Consider the following 16,910-nt stretch of genomic DNA (forward strand, 5'->3'; position numbering starts at 1 on the left):
ACTGGCAGATGCGCAGCCAGGCCCTGATACATATGTGTATGATACATATGATATGTATATATACATGCCCTCAGTTGTAGGACACACAAGTTTCATACATGGCCCGGTAGAGCCTCCTTGAGCCTTCAGCCTAACTGATGTTCCAGAGGTGAAGTGCAGATGGGTGGGGTTAATGGATGACAAGGAATCTAGAAACAGCATGTGGTTGATGCCTGTCAGAGGTCTTCCTGGTGGAGTGTAACAGCTAGAATTGTAGAGTCTGCTGTTCTGTATTTCTGCTCAACAGCTCCTGGAAAAGTAGGCTGTGGCTTAGCTCTGTATTTTCTTTGCTTTCTACCAAATTATACATGTGACAAAAGGAACATGATTGACCAGGTGTTCGAAGTTTATATTAAAGTTAGTATTTATTAAAGTATATCATATATTATTAAAAAGCACGTAATTTTCACAAAGTAAATACACTTGTGTAACCAACACCTAGATAAAGAAATTGAGTTTTATTTTTGGAAATGGAAAAGAAGATGTCTAGTGCCAAGGTTGGTAATTGAGCATATTCCTTTATCCAGGTCTTTGGTTTCATTATGTGGAAGATATACACAGTGTATATGTATTAGTCAGCTCAGGCTGCCGTAATGAAATGCCATAGATCGGGTGGCTTAAACAACAGAAATTTATTTTCTCATGGTTTTGGAGGTTAGAAGTCCAGGATCAAGGCTCCAGTCAATTGGATTACTGGTGGGAGCTCTCTTCCTGGCTTGCAGACAGCTGCCTTCTTGCTATGTCCTCACATGGACTTCCCCTGGTGTTTAAGCATGGAGGGAGAGAGAGATTGTGGGCGACAGAGAGCTCCCTCTCTGGTGTCTCTTCTTTTTTTGTTTTTTCTTTTCTTTTTTCTTGTTTGGCCACATTGCACGGCTTGTGAGATCTTAGTTCCCCGACCAGGGATTGAACCCGGGCCTCAGCAGTGAAAGCACAGAGTCCTAACCACTGGACCGCCAGGGAATTCCCTGGTGTCTGTTCTTATAAGGACACTAATCCTATTAGATGAAGGCTCTACCCTTATGACCTCATTTAACCTTAGTTACTCCCTTAGAGGCCTCATCTCCAAATACAACCACACTAAGGGTTAGGGCTTCAACATATGAATTTTAGGGGACACAAACTGTCATCCATAACAGGGTGCCCCCTGTGACATTGATTGGGTGCTGTGTACGCTGAGTAATCAACCAGGCCAATTCCCTTGTGAGGCCATATGACAAAACCACCTGAGAGGGTTTTATTGTACTTTCAATTATTTAATCTGTTCTCACTTCTCCAGGAGAGCATTGAATAATCATAGATTTTCCCCAGAAATATTTTTTTAGGGTCTATCATTATTTTGTTTATCTTTATCAGCTTTCCTGAGGTATTCAACTGACTCTTTTTAATGATATGTTGAGTTGAGATCTAATGTCGTCAATATTAATTGGAGCCTCACACTTGATTTTTCTGAGTGTCTTTTGAATGCTCTACATACTGTATGTAGAATTCAGTGGCTAACTGGCCTGACTCAAAATGTAATGAGGACATTTTAGATTTGAAAAGAAAATACCTAAGAAAATTTTCTTAGTTTAAGAATTTTTTTTCCTTTGGCCACGCCGCGTGACATGAGGAATCTTAGTTCTCTGACCAGGGATCGAATCCAGGCCCCCTGCAGTGGAAGCATGGAGTCTTAACCACTGGACCACCAGGGAGGTCCCGAAAAATTTTTAAACTGGTTGTAAATACCCCCTACTCCATCAGCCAAAGCTCACAAGAGAGGCTAATCCTCAGTTACACCCCTTCACAGAGGGCCTGTTATATGAAGGGATCTGATATTTGTGGGATGACCCTGGGGCAGCAGGAGGTCCCTGGGCACCTCTCTGGTTGTGAGGAAATGTGTTTTGTCTCCTGTGAGAGTTCAAAAGTAAGCATGTTTCATTGGATTGGCCCAATGCCTTGAAAATTCGTATGTGGGGTATACTCACTTTGATCAGCAGAGTCAAGAGGAGCTTGACTTTGGGGACTTCGGGGCTTCATTCATCTCACACTAACTCAACTGCTTACATTCCTGGCAGAAGAGAAAAGTCACAGGTTGGTTAATAAGAGGAAGATTGATGTAATGGCTGGTGTGTCTGCAGCCCCCATCTCCACTCTTTCTCATTAATCAGGTATCAGACTCAACAGGGTTGTTAACCCAAAGTGATTAGCAAGCTTTTATGCAAGTTTAAGGGATTTTTTTCAAGGATGATTTTGGCTATGCATAATTTCTGCCTTACAGATTGACTTTCCAGCGTAATTGTTACTTGCCTAGGTTGCAACTCCACTATATTTCTTTTTTTTTCTTTTTTGTTTCTTTTTTCTTTTTTTGTTTTTTATTCTTTTTTTGGCTTTTGGGAGGGGTTTGTTCTTTTGTGTGTGTGTTTCTTTTTTGGGTTTTTTTTTAGTATTTTTTTCTTTTTCTGCAACTCCACTATATTTCATTAATTAAGCATACTATTGCTTGGTTCCTTTGAGGAATAAAGAATTAATTTTATCAGTGTAAAATGAAGCCTTGATAAAGATGCTGGATAACTTTAGGTCCTATTCTGCAGGTCCTATCTACAAGTGGTCATTTTATGTTGAGTTGTTCTGTGCTGCATTTTATAAAGTTTCTGTTGGGTGATACTGAGTTGACATTGGTGTTGTCTGTCTGTCGTTGCAGGTATGAAGAAATGCTAAGGGCCAAGACCCATCCCATTTCCAAGCTCTCCTATTCAGCCAGCCAGTTTTACCTGGAAGCTGCAGCCAAGTACCTGAGCACGAATAAGATAAAGGAGATGATGGCTGTGCTCTCGAAGCTTGACACGGAAGACCAGCTGGTGTTCCTGAAGTCTCGGAAGCGGCTTGCAGAGGCTGCCGACCTGCTCAACAGGGAAGGTCGGAGGGAAGAGGCCGCCCTGCTGATGAAGCAACATGGCTGCCTCTTAGAGGCTGCCAAGCTCACCGCCGACAAGGACTTCCAGGCCTCATGTCTGCTGGCGGCCGCCCGCCTCAACGTGGCCAGGGATTCTGATGTCGACCATACCAAGGCCATCCTCAGAGAAGCCCTGGACCTCTGCCATCAGACCAATCAAGCATCCGGCATTGCCGAGGCCCACTTCCTGCAGGGGGTGATCCTGAGAGACTTTCCAAAGCTCAAGGACGCCTTCCTGAGGTTTGATACCCTCAACCACTCGGCAGGGGCAGTGGAGGCGCTCTACGAAGCCGCCAGCCGCTGTGAGGCCCAGCCCGAGGATGTCCTGGCCCTGGCTCCAGCGGGCCTGGAGGTCCTTCTCAGTCTGGTCAGGGCCCTCAAAAGAGTGACCAACAATGCCGAGAAGGAGATGGTCAAGTCTTGCTTTGAGTTTTTTGGGATTTCGCAGGTGGATGCCAAGTACTGCCAGATAGCTCAAAACAACCCCGGACCCATATTAAGAATCATTTTTGACCTGGATTTGAACTTGAGAGAGAAGAAAACGAAAGAGCATTTCTTGATAATGACGGACCAGGTGAAATTAGCCTTAAACAAACACCTTCTGAGCAGGCTGTGTCAGATCACACGGAACCTGCTTGGGAAGACCTACCTGGGCGTCTGCACAAGGTTTATCGTGGGCTTAAAATGCGAGGATGGACACTGTGAGGATTTCCACAGGCCTTTGCGGCGTCATGAGGCCAAGTGTTTGGTTCAGACAAAAATACACCTGGTGGCGATCAGCGGATTGCTTTTGGAAGCCAAAAAAATATTCCCTAAAGTCTTAGCTAAAGAACTTGAAAAAATCGATGATATTTTGTCTCCGGATAAATATGGCCTTTGCAAATCCCTGCTGAATGTTCTCTTCCCTAAGCATTTCCATCAGAGAGTATTGTCAGAAAACCCCATGGCATGCAAAGAAGTCCTGAAACCACGTTACAGATCCTTCCGGTCCTACAGGTCTGCCCTGAAAGAGTACATCCATGTCCTATTTCAAAACGAAACGGCTCGAAGCCGCCGGGAGTCCACAGACCTGTGGCTGAGCGCCATGCAAGCTTTCCTTCTCTCTTCTAGCTACCCTGATGAGCTTGAAAAGCTGCTCCACCAGGAGGAGGACCACTACAACCGGGAACTCAAAGCCCTCCAGGCTGAAAAAGAGGAAAGGAGCACGGGGAGAGGCAGCAGGCTGAAAGGAATAGAAGGGAAATTTGGCATGCTGACGCCCAACAAGGATGATGAGAGCGTGGAGAAGACCCACCTGTGCTTCATCCGGCTGCTGGAGGATTCCATCCACCAGTTCTACGTGTGCAGGAACCCAGAAGACTACAAGAGGCGCTTTTTCCGTTTCATGAACGTCCTTGTCAAGAGATGCAAAGAGCCACTCATCCCCAGCATTGGGAACACGGTGGCCCTGCTGGAGTTCCAGTTCATCCACTGCGGGGCGGTCCTGGCCCGCCTCTGGAAGAACGCTGTCCTGTGCCTCCCTAAGAGCTACATCGCACTGTTGCACTACTGGGAGTTCCTGTTCAGCAAGAAGGACCGGGAGCCTGGGGGTGTGTTTGCCATCATTCAGGAATACAGACCCAAGGACGTGACCAGAGCCATTCAGGATTTCCGGTTCCACCTGTCCTACCTCGTCAAGGTGCTCTGCGGCCGCGAGAACGAGAACTTCAATGTGCTGCTCGATGCCTTCAGTGAAATTGACTACCTGGTGTCTGGGGAGGCAGAGCGGACCCTGGTGCTGTGCTTGGTGATGCTTGTGAACACCGAGGGGGTGCTGCAGCCGTCATGCAAGCCTCTTCTGTCAAGCCACTTCCAGGAGATCGAGGCCAAGCTGCAGCTGATGAGCAGGAACTTCCCGGGCCGGGTCCCCGAGAGGCTCCTCAGAGTGGTGAAGCGGGTGCAGCCGGCGGTCAACGTGAAGTCTGTGATGGAGGCGCTGCAGGACCTGCTCTTGGAGCGGGATGAAGAGTACCTGATGGACTGCCACTGGCAGTGGGACAGCGGGCACACCAAAGGGACCACGGTCCGAGGCCTCTACCACGAGGAGGTCAGACTGAGCCGCCTGTTCTCTGAGGACCCCATGGGCTACTTTGTCGAACCCGAGTGCGAGGTAGGTCAGGACGAGATGGAGGAGCTGGCCTTGGAAGACCGGGACCACCTCCTTGCCACCATCCTGTCGCAGAAGCAGCGGAAGGCCTCCATCCAGCGGAAGCTGCGGAGGGCGTACCTGGTGGTGTCCCTGTGCGTCAGCTGGAGGAGGAGGGTGGGGGCCCAGGCCGAGCACTTCAGGGAGGGGGGCAGGGAACCTGGGGCTGGGAGCTTCAAAAAGGCCGATGTGGACAGGACCCAGTGTGACCTGTGTGGGGTGAAGTTCACCCGTGGGCCCGAGAACTATTTCGGCTCTGATCAGGCATTTGAGGGAGCGGCTCCTGAGGCTGTGGCCCTTTCCGGGGCCGAGCTGGAAGACGAGCAAGGTCGGGAGAGGAGCAGTGAGTCTTACGAGCAGCACATCCGCCTGCAAAGCCACCAGAGGCAGCAAGCAGCCTACCAGAAGTACTCAGACTTTTTCCACAAGAAGGTGGACCCGGCTATTGATGAAGGCAAGCTGGTGGTGCAGGACATGGAGCAGAACGTGTGGGTCCGCAGCCACCTGGGCTCCAAAGAGAACAGCCACGTGTTGCAGAGGAAGGTCCAGGAGAACATCAAGAAGGTCTCGGACATGGTGGAGGATCTCTACAGGCGGAAGGCCTGGGCTGGTGGTAAGGGCCCTCAGAAGTGGGGTGCAGATGGTGTCAGAACCTGGGCTTTGAGAACACATGTCCGACTCCAGTCCTTTGTAGTGATGTCTGACCTGGGGATGATGGAATCTTGGCATTAGCAGAAATACAAGTGAGGACCATGCGTTCTCCAATTACAGCAAAGCCCCATTGTTTGGACCACCCCTCCCACAGTTAACAATGTGTCATCATCTTGGGTCAGAATGGTTTCCCCTGGCACGACAGACAAGAAAAATGTTTGCTAACCAATTCTATGTAGAGCATAGAGGGGGAATGTTTCAAGTCTTGAGGAAACTTTTTTTTTTTTGTGGTACACGGGCGTCTCACTGTTGTGGCCTCTCCCATTGTGGAGCACAGGCTCTGGACGCACAGGCTCAGTGGCATGGCTCACGGGCCTAGCCGCTCCGCGGCATGTGGGATCCCCCCGGACCGGGGCACGAACCCGTGTCCCCTGCATCGGCAGGCAGACTCTCAACCACTGCGCCACCAGGAGAGCCCTTGAGGAAACTCTTTAAACGTGCCCTGATTCATTCATTCAGTGATTGTTTCTTGAGCACCTACTATGTGCTGAACCCTTGACTAAGATCTAGAGGTACGTAGCTGATCTCTTCCTTTTAGGAGGGTCCTCACACCATACCCAGTGTGAGCTTTTAATAAGAATTCTTATGTGGTCTGTGAATCAGATTTCCTCTGACATCCTTATTAGCTACATCTTAGCAATGCTGAGTGGAAGTTATGTATAAAATCAGTGAAATTGCATATTTTTAAATCATTCTAGAATTCAGACACTCTGGTTTAAGATAATCACTGTTTGAACAAAAGCTTCCTCGAAAGGCTTGCTACTGGCAGTGTCTCCAGACGGGCAGGACTGGTAATCAGGCTGGCATCTACTTGTGGTTTCTGCTCCTGGTGGCAGACAGTGGCCTTGTGCTGCCCCTCTCCACAGGGGAAGCAGAGACGAGCTCCCAGGAGCTGGGGGCTTTGGCTCTAGTACTGAGTGTCCTGGTCCCTACAGCCGCCCTTTCACTCAGAGCTCTCGTTCTTTGGTTCCCTAGCGGAGGAGGTCATGGCTCGGCTGGTCAGCGTCCTGATCCTGTCCATCAGGGATGCGCGGGAGTGGCTGAGGAAAACAGAGCTGCACTTGAAGGAAGAAGGTGAGGAGTCCTTCACCCCAGGGTGAGGCTCTGGGTCTTGTGGTCCTTGATTCTGCTGGCTCCCAGGTCAGTCTGAAGTAGGGCCGCCTGTGATGTGAGCAGTCACCGCCCCCAGTGACTCAGGTCAATAGTGATAGAGTGGCAGGGTTCCCCCATCTGACTGTGAGGGCTGTTATTCAGGGCTTGTGCCAGTTGCTTTTCCAAAAACATTTGCCACTCATGAGCTGTTATCAGTGATGCTCTGTCACTACTCCCATGGTGGGCAAAGTGTTGCAAAGCCATCCCTAGATAAATGTTTGCCTGTGCAAACCATTCATGTAAGTCCATGAATATGTATTGAGTGTCTAGAATGTATCAGTACTGTTCTGGGCTTGGGGATATAAAACAAATTTGTGAACAAAACACATAAAATCATTGGGGAAACTTGCATACATCTTCCTTCAGAGGGTTTAAGGCTGGTGTATAGTGAGTTGGGTTTCTTTCCCGACAGTCAGCCTTATCTTGCCGAGTTCTGTTTGATCTAGAAAGTCTCCCCCTCTTGGGGAGACCTTATTTCTTCTTCCTCCCAGTATCTCACCTGCCCCAGATTGCCCTTCTGTGAGTCCTCACAATCCAGAGGCTGCTGGAAAATCCAGACCCCCGAGCTGGGGAAAACTGGAAATGTCTGTGCCAATAAAAAATCTTTAGATTATAGTCACTTCTGGCACTATGACTTTTGTGATTGTTTCAAACAGGAGAATATAACTGGGATACCAGCTCAAGGCTGAGGTTGATTTTAGGCTTTGTTTGACAAATTTTTCATTTAAAGGGCCTCTAAAATAAGGCCAAAGGAACTAGCCTGTAAAAGAACATTCTGGAGAAGGGTGTTTACTTTGGCTCTGCCTGGTTTTTTTTTTTCTTTAATTTAAAACAACGATTACAGAGACATCAGGTTTTCCTAGGATGTTATATGTTGCAGTAGAGTGAAAAAGATCACCATTCTGCACTTCATTTCTGTTTTTTTTGCTTTTTAAACAGGTGTCGTTCAAGAAGATGATTACGAAAATGAAGTGGAAGACTTTGGTGAGCTCCGTCCCAGAAGGCGTTTTCGGAAGTGTGCAAAGTGGAGAAAGTAGTAACGTCCACCCGGCTGCTGCTTCCTAAACCTTCAGGACGTTCCATCCTGACTTAGAATCCGAAGTGCTGGGGCAGATGAGGAGAAGAATATACATTAGCATAAGAAGTGGCGGGAGGGGTCTGACAATGCCTTTGCTTTTCATTCTTGTCATTTCTCTCTCTGTGGTGGCTCAGGGTCTGACTGCTCCCTCAGAGCAGGGGCCTCTTAAGTGTTTTCCAAGTTCGAGTCCAGCAGTACTGGGTCCCCCTAAAAGAGGCTCAGGCGAGAGGAGTCATAGCTGGAGGGAACATTGGGATCCACCCCCTGAGGCCCCCGGGTTCTCTGGCTCATGATCACCATGACACTGGTCAGTAAGTAGCAGGGACATCCCTCACCTCAGAGTTGCCACTGCCCTGGCCCGGGAACACTGCCCCCGGATCCTCTCATCTCTGTTCATGCTGCTGGCCACCCCCGACCCCAGGCCACACTCTGGTCATCTCTGAGCCCACTTGTGGCTTAATTCCTTCTGTTATATATGTTAGCCTTTTCTCTCGGTGGCAACGTTTCTGCCTGCCTTCCCCCCATTGTTTGAGACCATCCTCAGCTGCCCGTGCAAGTCGCGATTAGACTACCTCAGAACGTAGTCAAGAATTCCCCATTGTCTTCTGGGCGGCCACCCTCAAGACCAGCCCCCTAGAATGAAAGGCTGGGGGATGTGGCGGGAGTTCCCAGCCTGTCTCTCCAAGGTTGTCCCAACTCTACCTTGGCTCTGGTGCAGACATTCCAAACAGTGTTTTGTATGTAGCCCTCTACGTCTGGTTTCCTTGGGTCTCCCTGGCAAGTTAGCTGTCCTAGCTTAGCTTGACATTCCAATGAGTTTTCCCCCACTGAGCTCTCCACGGGAGCACCAGGACCTGCAGAGCTGGAGGTTGGGGACAGATAGAGGAGAAGCCAGCCTTGTGGTGTCCATCCAATAGGATTTGGCCATGAATCACTGCCCTGTGGCCAGCAGGTCTGGGAAGAAGAAGGGGCCGTGGGCCTGTTTGCGGGAGGCCGTTGCTGACCACTGAGCCTTCGGTATGTCCCTTTCTGGAAGCTCTTCCGCCTATCTCATGGTCACTTCCCTCTCTGTCCCCCCACCCTTCAGCCCGGCCTGGTGCCAAAGGTCAGGCTCACATGGGTCCGTCGCTGTTTCATCGTCACCACAGAACCAGCCTTCTCCCCGTGCTGCTGCTGCTTTGGCTACTCTTTGTGTTTTTCTTCATTGTCTTCCTAAATGACTCTGTTTCCTTGAAATGTATGGTATCTAATTTTTATTAGTTTATAGTTCTGATTTTTATTCCAGGTGTTTTTATAAACTTTATTTGCCAGGAAAAAAAAAACCAATCAAATCTTGCTGTATTATCACATTTTATAAAGTTAAATCATTTCTCTTACATTTCTCTCCACTTGTTTATTTCTCATCTCTACTTAGAGAATAAAGGGGTAAATCGTGGAGCAGGTTCTTTCTGGTCAGCTGGTGAACAGAAGCTTGCCGTGTCTTCCGAAACTGAGAAATCCAGGGGCCCACAGATGCAGCTGACTGCACCATCTCTTGAGGGCCTGCCTGTGTAAATTCTTTCCCTTTGGGTGTTTCCAAGCAGGCAGGGTGTGGACTGGAAGGGGTTTTGTCCATGCCCCATAACAAGAACATTTCTCTTGGAGACAGGAGACCTGGAATTGAATCCTGGTCCTGCCCCAAGGAGCTGTATAGCCTGGGACAAGTCAGACCCGGTCCACACTCCCTGAGGGCTAGAATGCGGGACCACCCCCGAGGGACTGGGGATCTGGTGTGGCGGGTTTGGGGCACAACATTTAATAACAACACAGCATTGTGCCTCTTGTGCTGGTCATTTCTCCTCACGCATCTGTCTCCTTCAGGGTTTTTGCAAGATGGGAATCTGTCATTCATGGGTTCTCCAGCCATGACACCATCTTAATCTCAATGCCTAACCTCTCTCTCTCTCTCTCTCTCTCTCTCTCTCTCTCTCGCTCTCTGTCTCTCACTCTCAGACACACACACACACACACACACTCACTCACTCACTCACTCACTCACTCACTCACTCACTCACTTACTTCTCCCTGGCTGTCTCCAGCAGGCTGACTCAGGGTCTGAGTTGCCTGCGGTGTGTTCCCAGATCGATACCATGTAGTTGCCAGAAAGCCACCCCTGGGTTGGCCTTAAGTTCCTGATCCAGAGGATGGGTAAATCAACTCAGCAAGTAAGGTTGCTCTCCCTCTGCCACAAGTATCTTTCCTCAGCCCTGAGGCTGTCTTTGTCCGATCCTGTCCCTCTAAACGTGCTTCGGAGATTCTGCCTGTAGAGTGCAAGGCAGGCGGGGACACCAGGAGCCATCTCCCCACCCAGCAGCCCCCCGTAGCAGCCGAGAGGTCGAACGTCCATGGTGGGGGGGGTCTCCCTGTTGAACTTGACAGACCCGCCCACCTTAACCACAGCAGAGACAGCAGGCCTGCCAACAGCAGTAGAGAGCTGAGCCTCACTCCCACCCGCCGCCCAGAAAAACTTGTCTCCTCGCCTGCTAAGGGGGAGGGAAAGCCATCAGCCAGGTACTGGGTGTTCTTTAGGTGGGTTGTTGTTGACAGACCTGCCTCCTGGTTCTGCAGAATCCTAACTACTCAGAATCCTGTGTTCTCTGCTTAAGACACAGCATCTCACCCTCCTCAGGGCTGATGTGACCTGAGCATCTGATAGGACCTTGGTGGGGGGATGGGCTGCACTAAAAGGAGAACTGTCATCACGGGATCTTGGAAGTGAGCCATTAAAATTGAAATTTGGCTTCTTTTACCGGCCATGGGCGTTCAGAGACGTTATTTAAAATCTCTGAGCCCATTTAGGCATTTATAAAATGGAAATAATGACACAAGCTTGGATCTTGCGTGTAATTACATTATCTTCCCTCCTCCCCTGCCTCCCTTCCCTAGTGGGACCAAGAATGCAAAAAAAGATTCCAGGAAACTATTTCCGGGGCAGGGAGGGGTGGTCACGAAGGATGATGAGCTCTGGGGACAGCTGCCTGGACAGAGGTGGGGACATTTCTGAGAGGGCTTTGTTCCCAGGGGCCTAAGCTTTTTAGAGACTGAGACTATTTTTAGCCCAAGTTTTTGTGATTCTGCAGGACAGCTGTTTCAGGCATGTATGTCGGCCACCCTGTGGTATTTGGAGTCATTTTAAGGTTAGGGAGTGGGATAGGGGAAGAGAATGAGAATAACTCCCGAGACGTTTCCTTTGTGGCTACTCTAGAGCGTCTGGAGGGGCCAAGCAGGTGAACACCCTTTTTTTGTTTGGCTGTGCCACGCAGCATACAGGAATCTTAGTTCCCCGACCAGGGATAGAACCCGTGTCCACTGCAGTGGAAGCAGAGTCTTAACCACTGGACCTCCAGGGAAGTCCCCAGATAAACATCCCTTTTTACACTTCAAGTTGAGAGTCAATGTCTGCCCACTTTTCCATTTTTCTACCATTCCGTTTGCCAAAATGAAATCATGATGGAGAAAAGATGGGCGACACCCGCCCTGATGAGGCTGTAGGAGGTGGGCTTACCCATGGCAGCGGGAACAAAACAAGGACGGCCTTCCTGGAGGCCATGCCGACAGTATCTGTTAAGTTTGAAAACGGATTCAACTTTGGACCCAGCATTCCTACATTTTGTTTTTTAATTGCTATCATTTTTAATTGTGGTAAAATACACACAAGCAGTTTACTGTCTTCATCATTTTTCAGTGTTAAATACATTCACACTGTTGGGCCCACCATCACCATCCATCTCCAGAACTTTCGTACTTTGCAAAACTGAAACTGTACCCATTGCACAACAACTCCCCACTTCCCCTCCGCCCAGCCTCTGGCACCCTCCATTCCACTGTCTGCGTCTATGATTTTGACCACTCTAGGGACCTCAGGGAAGTGGAATCATACAGTATTCGTCCTTTTATGACTGTCTTATTTCACTTAACATAATGTCTTCAAGGTCCATCCATGTTGTAGCATATTGCAGAATATCCTTCCCTTTTAAGGCTGAATAATATTCCATTGTATGTATATTATCAGCATTTTTACTTTCAGGGATTTTTTTTTTTTTTTTGGCCATGACTCGTGGCCTGCAGAACCGTAGTTCCCCGACCAGGGATCGAACCCATGCCCCCAGCAGTGGAAGTACAGAGCACTAATCACTGGACTGCCAGGGAATTCCCTAGGGATTTCTATTAACGAAACATTCCTAGAAGTGCCCAAATAAATGTCCACTTCTGGAGCCTCAGGAGAGGACACAATTGCAGACAACTCAAGTATTCAGCTGGGGTGTGGCTAAACATTGTGAATATGGGTCAGGTTTTAGAAGGATGGAAATGCACTGGCATGGAAATGTAGTGAAGGTCAATTGCTCCCTGAAAACTCAAGCTATGAAGCGGAGGCTCTGTGGTTCAATCCACTTTTGTAAAACAAATAAAAATTTAATTCCAAATTGTTGATGGTGATCTTGAGTGCTCTGTAAGACGTGGGATTTTAAAAATAGTTTGGAGTCTACGTGTGGTCACAAAAAACAAAGATATTTATGGAGGTCAAAACGGAGAGGTGCAGGGGGGCAAATATTTGTTGCTCAAAGAAGCAGTCAGAGAAGAACATGCCCCCCATCGACTCAGGTGCTTACAAAGCGATACTAAGAGGTGATGATAATCCAGTAGGAAAGGATGCTCTTCAAGACACCCCTTGAGGCCTCACAGATCGACTCTGTCCTATGCTTCTCATCCAACTGATCCCATCCAACTGGTGTGCATCTGCAGCCAGCAGTAAATAAGAGGGCACCTCAGCTTCTAAGGTTGTCCATCAATTATCACCTGACCCTGCTATGTCCTATTCTTAGTAATCTTGATTCAAGGATACTCCCCGAGAGCATCCTTGCCCTTGTGTCTCCCAAATGATGGCATCTTCCTGCTGCCTTCCCTGGCTTCTTTCCTAAGCTCTAAGGACACACTCACCTAGCTGTGGGGCTTGAGACAGAGCAAACAGCAACAAGAACAGCTGTCGTTTAGTAAGTGAGTACTTCAGTGGTGGCTTATACAGGTACCACCCTAGTGAGTACTCACAGCAACCCCATGAGGGAGACGTCATGATCACACCCATCACAGATGAGAGCTGAGGCTCTAAGAGCTCCATCTAGCCCTGTCCCTCAGGACTCTCCTCTCCAGCACTAGCCCGTGGGGATCACAGATAAGTTTGTTTGAACTGTACACAGATAAAAAGGGTAGAAGTTTTCTTGAAATAAAAACAGTTTTCTTCCATCTTCTATTCCACCAATTTCCTCCTCCCTTTAGTTTTCCTTCATGCAGATGTCATCGTGTTTCCAATTTTCTGGGGTCCTTTGACCATTCTGACTCCCGATCTTTCAGGTGCTAATTTGGCATCGGTGGGGGGAGCATCTGGTTTTTGTCACTGCGCACAAAGTCCCTTTCCCTGGGTGAGAGCTTCAGGGCTTCTTTCCCACCATGTCTTTGGACTCATCGGCCCAGGAGTGGGACCCTGGGGCCAGTACAGGGCTCAGCCATATCCAAGGGAGGGAAAGAGCCTCTCACGTAGCATGTTCCTGACTTTACAGAGGAGGAAACACAACAGACCTGGTTGGTGACTTTTTCCCTTTTACTCAAAGCTTCTGGGTTAGAGCGAGGGGGAAACACTTTATCCCTCCCTCTGGGGCTGCGAGATGTCTGAACAGCTGGACGAAAGGGAGAAGATGCAGTGTGCCTTCCTCAAGTTTGTGTGCCTGATGCCAAACATCGGAATCCTTGGAATCAACCACGGGATGGGTGACCTTGATCATCAATTCTCTCAGCTCATCAAAACTCAGCTCTTAAGGACCCAAGTCAGGTTAGAGTTTTTAGGGACACCTGAGTTTGTAATTGAGGCATTTTCTGGAAGAACTCTAGTCTTCCTCCTGTCAAGGGCTTCAGATAAAATTTTGAAAGAAGAAATCCTATCAGAATAAAAGTAGACTCTGGAGATGTTAGTCTGTCAGGCCGTCTGTGCTGCAGGAGTGGGGAATGTGGCCGGGCCCCAAGGGCACAGCTGTGAGTAGGCAGGACACGTGTGTGTGTGTGTGTGCGCGCGCTGTGTGCGTGCGCGTGTGTGTGTGTATAGGGACCAGGACATGGAGGAAGAAGGTGCATGTGGCTGAATTTCTCATCCCTTCTGTTCCTTCTTTGTATTTAACTCAAAGGAAGAAAAAATGCACAGGTTGCCCGGGGGTGTCCAGGTGGAATGAAGCCACCACAGTTTAGTCCAAGTGAATGGCAATCCGCAAATATATCTGAGAAAGAGTCTTTGCCAAGGGATGAACACTGTTTGTCTACCCTTTGTACAGGAGATATTTTTAAAAGTCAAGTGAGAGCCTGCCATCTGAAGGGTCTACACACCCTTTTTTCACCCTGCACTGATAAGAGTAGGTGTGTGGGGTAGGGTCGTCAGGGAGGGGCAGGGGGAGATCTGTGCAGTGCGGAGGCGGCTGCCTTTTCTACATATGGAGAGGAGAACTATAGCCCTTCTTGGCTAGGGCTGTCACCCCACTAATGATAACCAGGTATATTGGTCTGTTTATATCGGGCTGCCATAAGAAAGTACCACAGATTGGAGGGCTTAAACAATGAAAATGTATATTCTCACTTCTGGAGGCTCGAAGTCTGAGATCAAGGCGTTGGCAGTTTGGTCTTTCCTGAGACCTCTCTCCGTGGCTTGTAGACGGCCATCTTCTCCCTGTGTCTACACATGGTCCTCCCTCCATGCATGTCTGTGTCCAAATTTCCTCTTCTTAGAAGGACACCAATCCTACTGGATTAGGGCCCACCCTAATGACCTCATTTAACTTAATCACCTCTTTAAAGACTGTCTCTCTAAACACAGTCACATTCTGAGGTACTGGGGGTTAGGATTTTAACATACAAATCTGGGGAGAGGAACTTAGCCCATGGACCAGGTTATGGCATCAGCTTTTCTGAGCCACTCGAGGAAGAAGGAGTTTGGTTGAACCATTAGCCTCAGTTGTCAAGTCACAGAGAGCAGAGCCTGGGATGAAAGTTCTGGCTGAGCAAAGGGGACCAAAGGCTTTAGTCATCTGGTCAACTAGGATGCTGCAGGTGCTGGAGGAGCTTGGACAACTGGCTGGCAGGGGCGCAGGAGCGGTAATAAATGCTTTCCTTTGAGCTCTGCCTTCTGCCTCCCTTCTGTCTTTTCTGATCTTACTCCCAAACGTCTCCATCACTCCTGGGGCCTCAGTTTCCCTGCTGTGCTCATCACTTCTCAATCAAGTCTTCCTGTCCCAACACCTCTTCCAAAGACCTGCTGATTCCTTCTGAAAGTTCAAGGTGTAGGAGGTGCTATCTTTCTGGGAACCAAGTCTTCTGTCACTGATTATGTGTCATTTGCTTTCATTTTTTAGAGAAAGTCTTCTTTCAACCATATCTTGAATTTTTCATTACCAGTAATTTCCATTTGTACTCTTCAACTTTTGTTTTCCTGAAGACTAAGATAGTGTCTGTTCCTGCAAGGCATTTGATAGATGTTAACCTTGTTTTGCACTAGAGATCTCTAGAGGTCTGAGGCACCAAGTTCTGTAGACACGAAGGAATACAATGAATCCCGCCCGTCCCTTTAAACAAAGGTTATCTTGCTGCTAAGTGCTGTGGAATTATATAATTATCAGTTTTGCTTTGTTAGATAATTGTGATATTTAAATGCTTTCCTGAAAATAGCTTTTAAAAAATTTACATTTTTATACCTTCTCTGAAACTTAGGGATCATTTAAGGTTGGTTTTTTGTTTTTTTTAATTTTTATTTATTTTTGACTGTGGTGGGTCTTCGTTTCTGTGCGTGGGCTTTCTCTAGTTGCGGCGAGCGGGGGCCACTCTTCATCGCGGTGCGTGGGCCTCTCACTGTCGCTGCCTCTCGTTGCGGAGCACAAGCTCCAGATGCGCAGGCTCAGTAGTTGTGGCTCAAGGGCATGTGGGATCCTCCCAGACCAGGGCTCGAACCCGTGTCCCCTGCATTGGCAGGCATATGCTCAACCACTGCGCCACCAGGGAAGCCCCTAAGGTTGGTTTTTTTTTCCCCAATTTTCTTGTTGCTAAAATGCTGCAAGAAATGACATTATTAATAATGAACCAGAACAAAGTTAGGACATTTTTTTTCCATCTTTATTCTCTTCTCTAACACAGAAGAGGCTCTTTCATTTCCCTGGGTCTCCTGTTCTCCACCTACTCTCAGTGTAAGTGGGATGGTCTAAAGATTCATGGAACACTTGCAAAATTCTTGAAATTTCAGACTGGGAAAGTTCTATGCAAGTGTGGAAAACGAAGAACAGGACTACACACAGAACAATGGCTATCCAGACGCAGCCATGGCTGCCCTGCTTTCATAATGCAAAAATAGCTATGCTGCAGTCGCTTTTTGTTTGTCTTTAATATGCTTATTTGAGAATTTATTCTGTTTTGAAATTTAGACAACTCATGGGAATTTGGATCACACCATTTACCAACTTTAGGTTCAAAAAAATCATCACAACTTTCAAATATTACAAAGCATGACATTAAAAACTCAAGATTAATAATAATAGTTTCAGATCACCTAGGAGAAGAGTATTTTTTTTCCCCCACTAAGGTATCTATATCTGCCAGCTTGAATAGTAGGTCATGCTAACTCTCCAGCTGTTTTCTTTTCTAACTCTTTGCTTCTACTAAATCATAATTTTAGGCACACAGGACACCAGAAGGTATATTGATAGCTCTGTTAATTGGTTTGGATATTGGAGCAATTTCTTACAGAA

The 16,910-nt window shown here is 48.0% G+C and overlaps 1 protein-coding gene across 2 annotated transcripts in view; it reads left to right on the forward strand.

Moving 5' to 3' along the window:
• Positions 1 to 9,535, forward strand: part of TRANK1 (tetratricopeptide repeat and ankyrin repeat containing 1) — a 66,261-nt gene extending 56,726 nt beyond the window's left edge. For both annotated transcript variants that reach the window (XM_024756545.1, XM_024756554.1), the window contains 3 exons: positions 2,723 to 5,772; positions 6,846 to 6,944; positions 7,962 to 9,535. In XM_024756545.1, coding sequence (XP_024612313.1) covers positions 2,723 to 5,772; positions 6,846 to 6,944; positions 7,962 to 8,059 — 3,247 coding nt within the window. In that variant the 3' untranslated portion in view covers positions 8,060 to 9,535. The remainder of the gene's footprint in view (positions 1 to 2,722; positions 5,773 to 6,845; positions 6,945 to 7,961) is intronic.
• The last annotated feature ends 7,375 nt before the right edge of the window (positions 9,536 to 16,910 follow it).

The sequence above is a fragment of the Neophocaena asiaeorientalis genome, unplaced genomic scaffold (assembly GCF_003031525.2).
Source record: "Neophocaena asiaeorientalis asiaeorientalis breed wild unplaced genomic scaffold, Neophocaena_asiaeorientalis_V1.1 scaffold265, whole genome shotgun sequence".
In the NCBI taxonomy this organism is placed as follows: domain Eukaryota; kingdom Metazoa; phylum Chordata; class Mammalia; order Artiodactyla; family Phocoenidae; genus Neophocaena; species Neophocaena asiaeorientalis.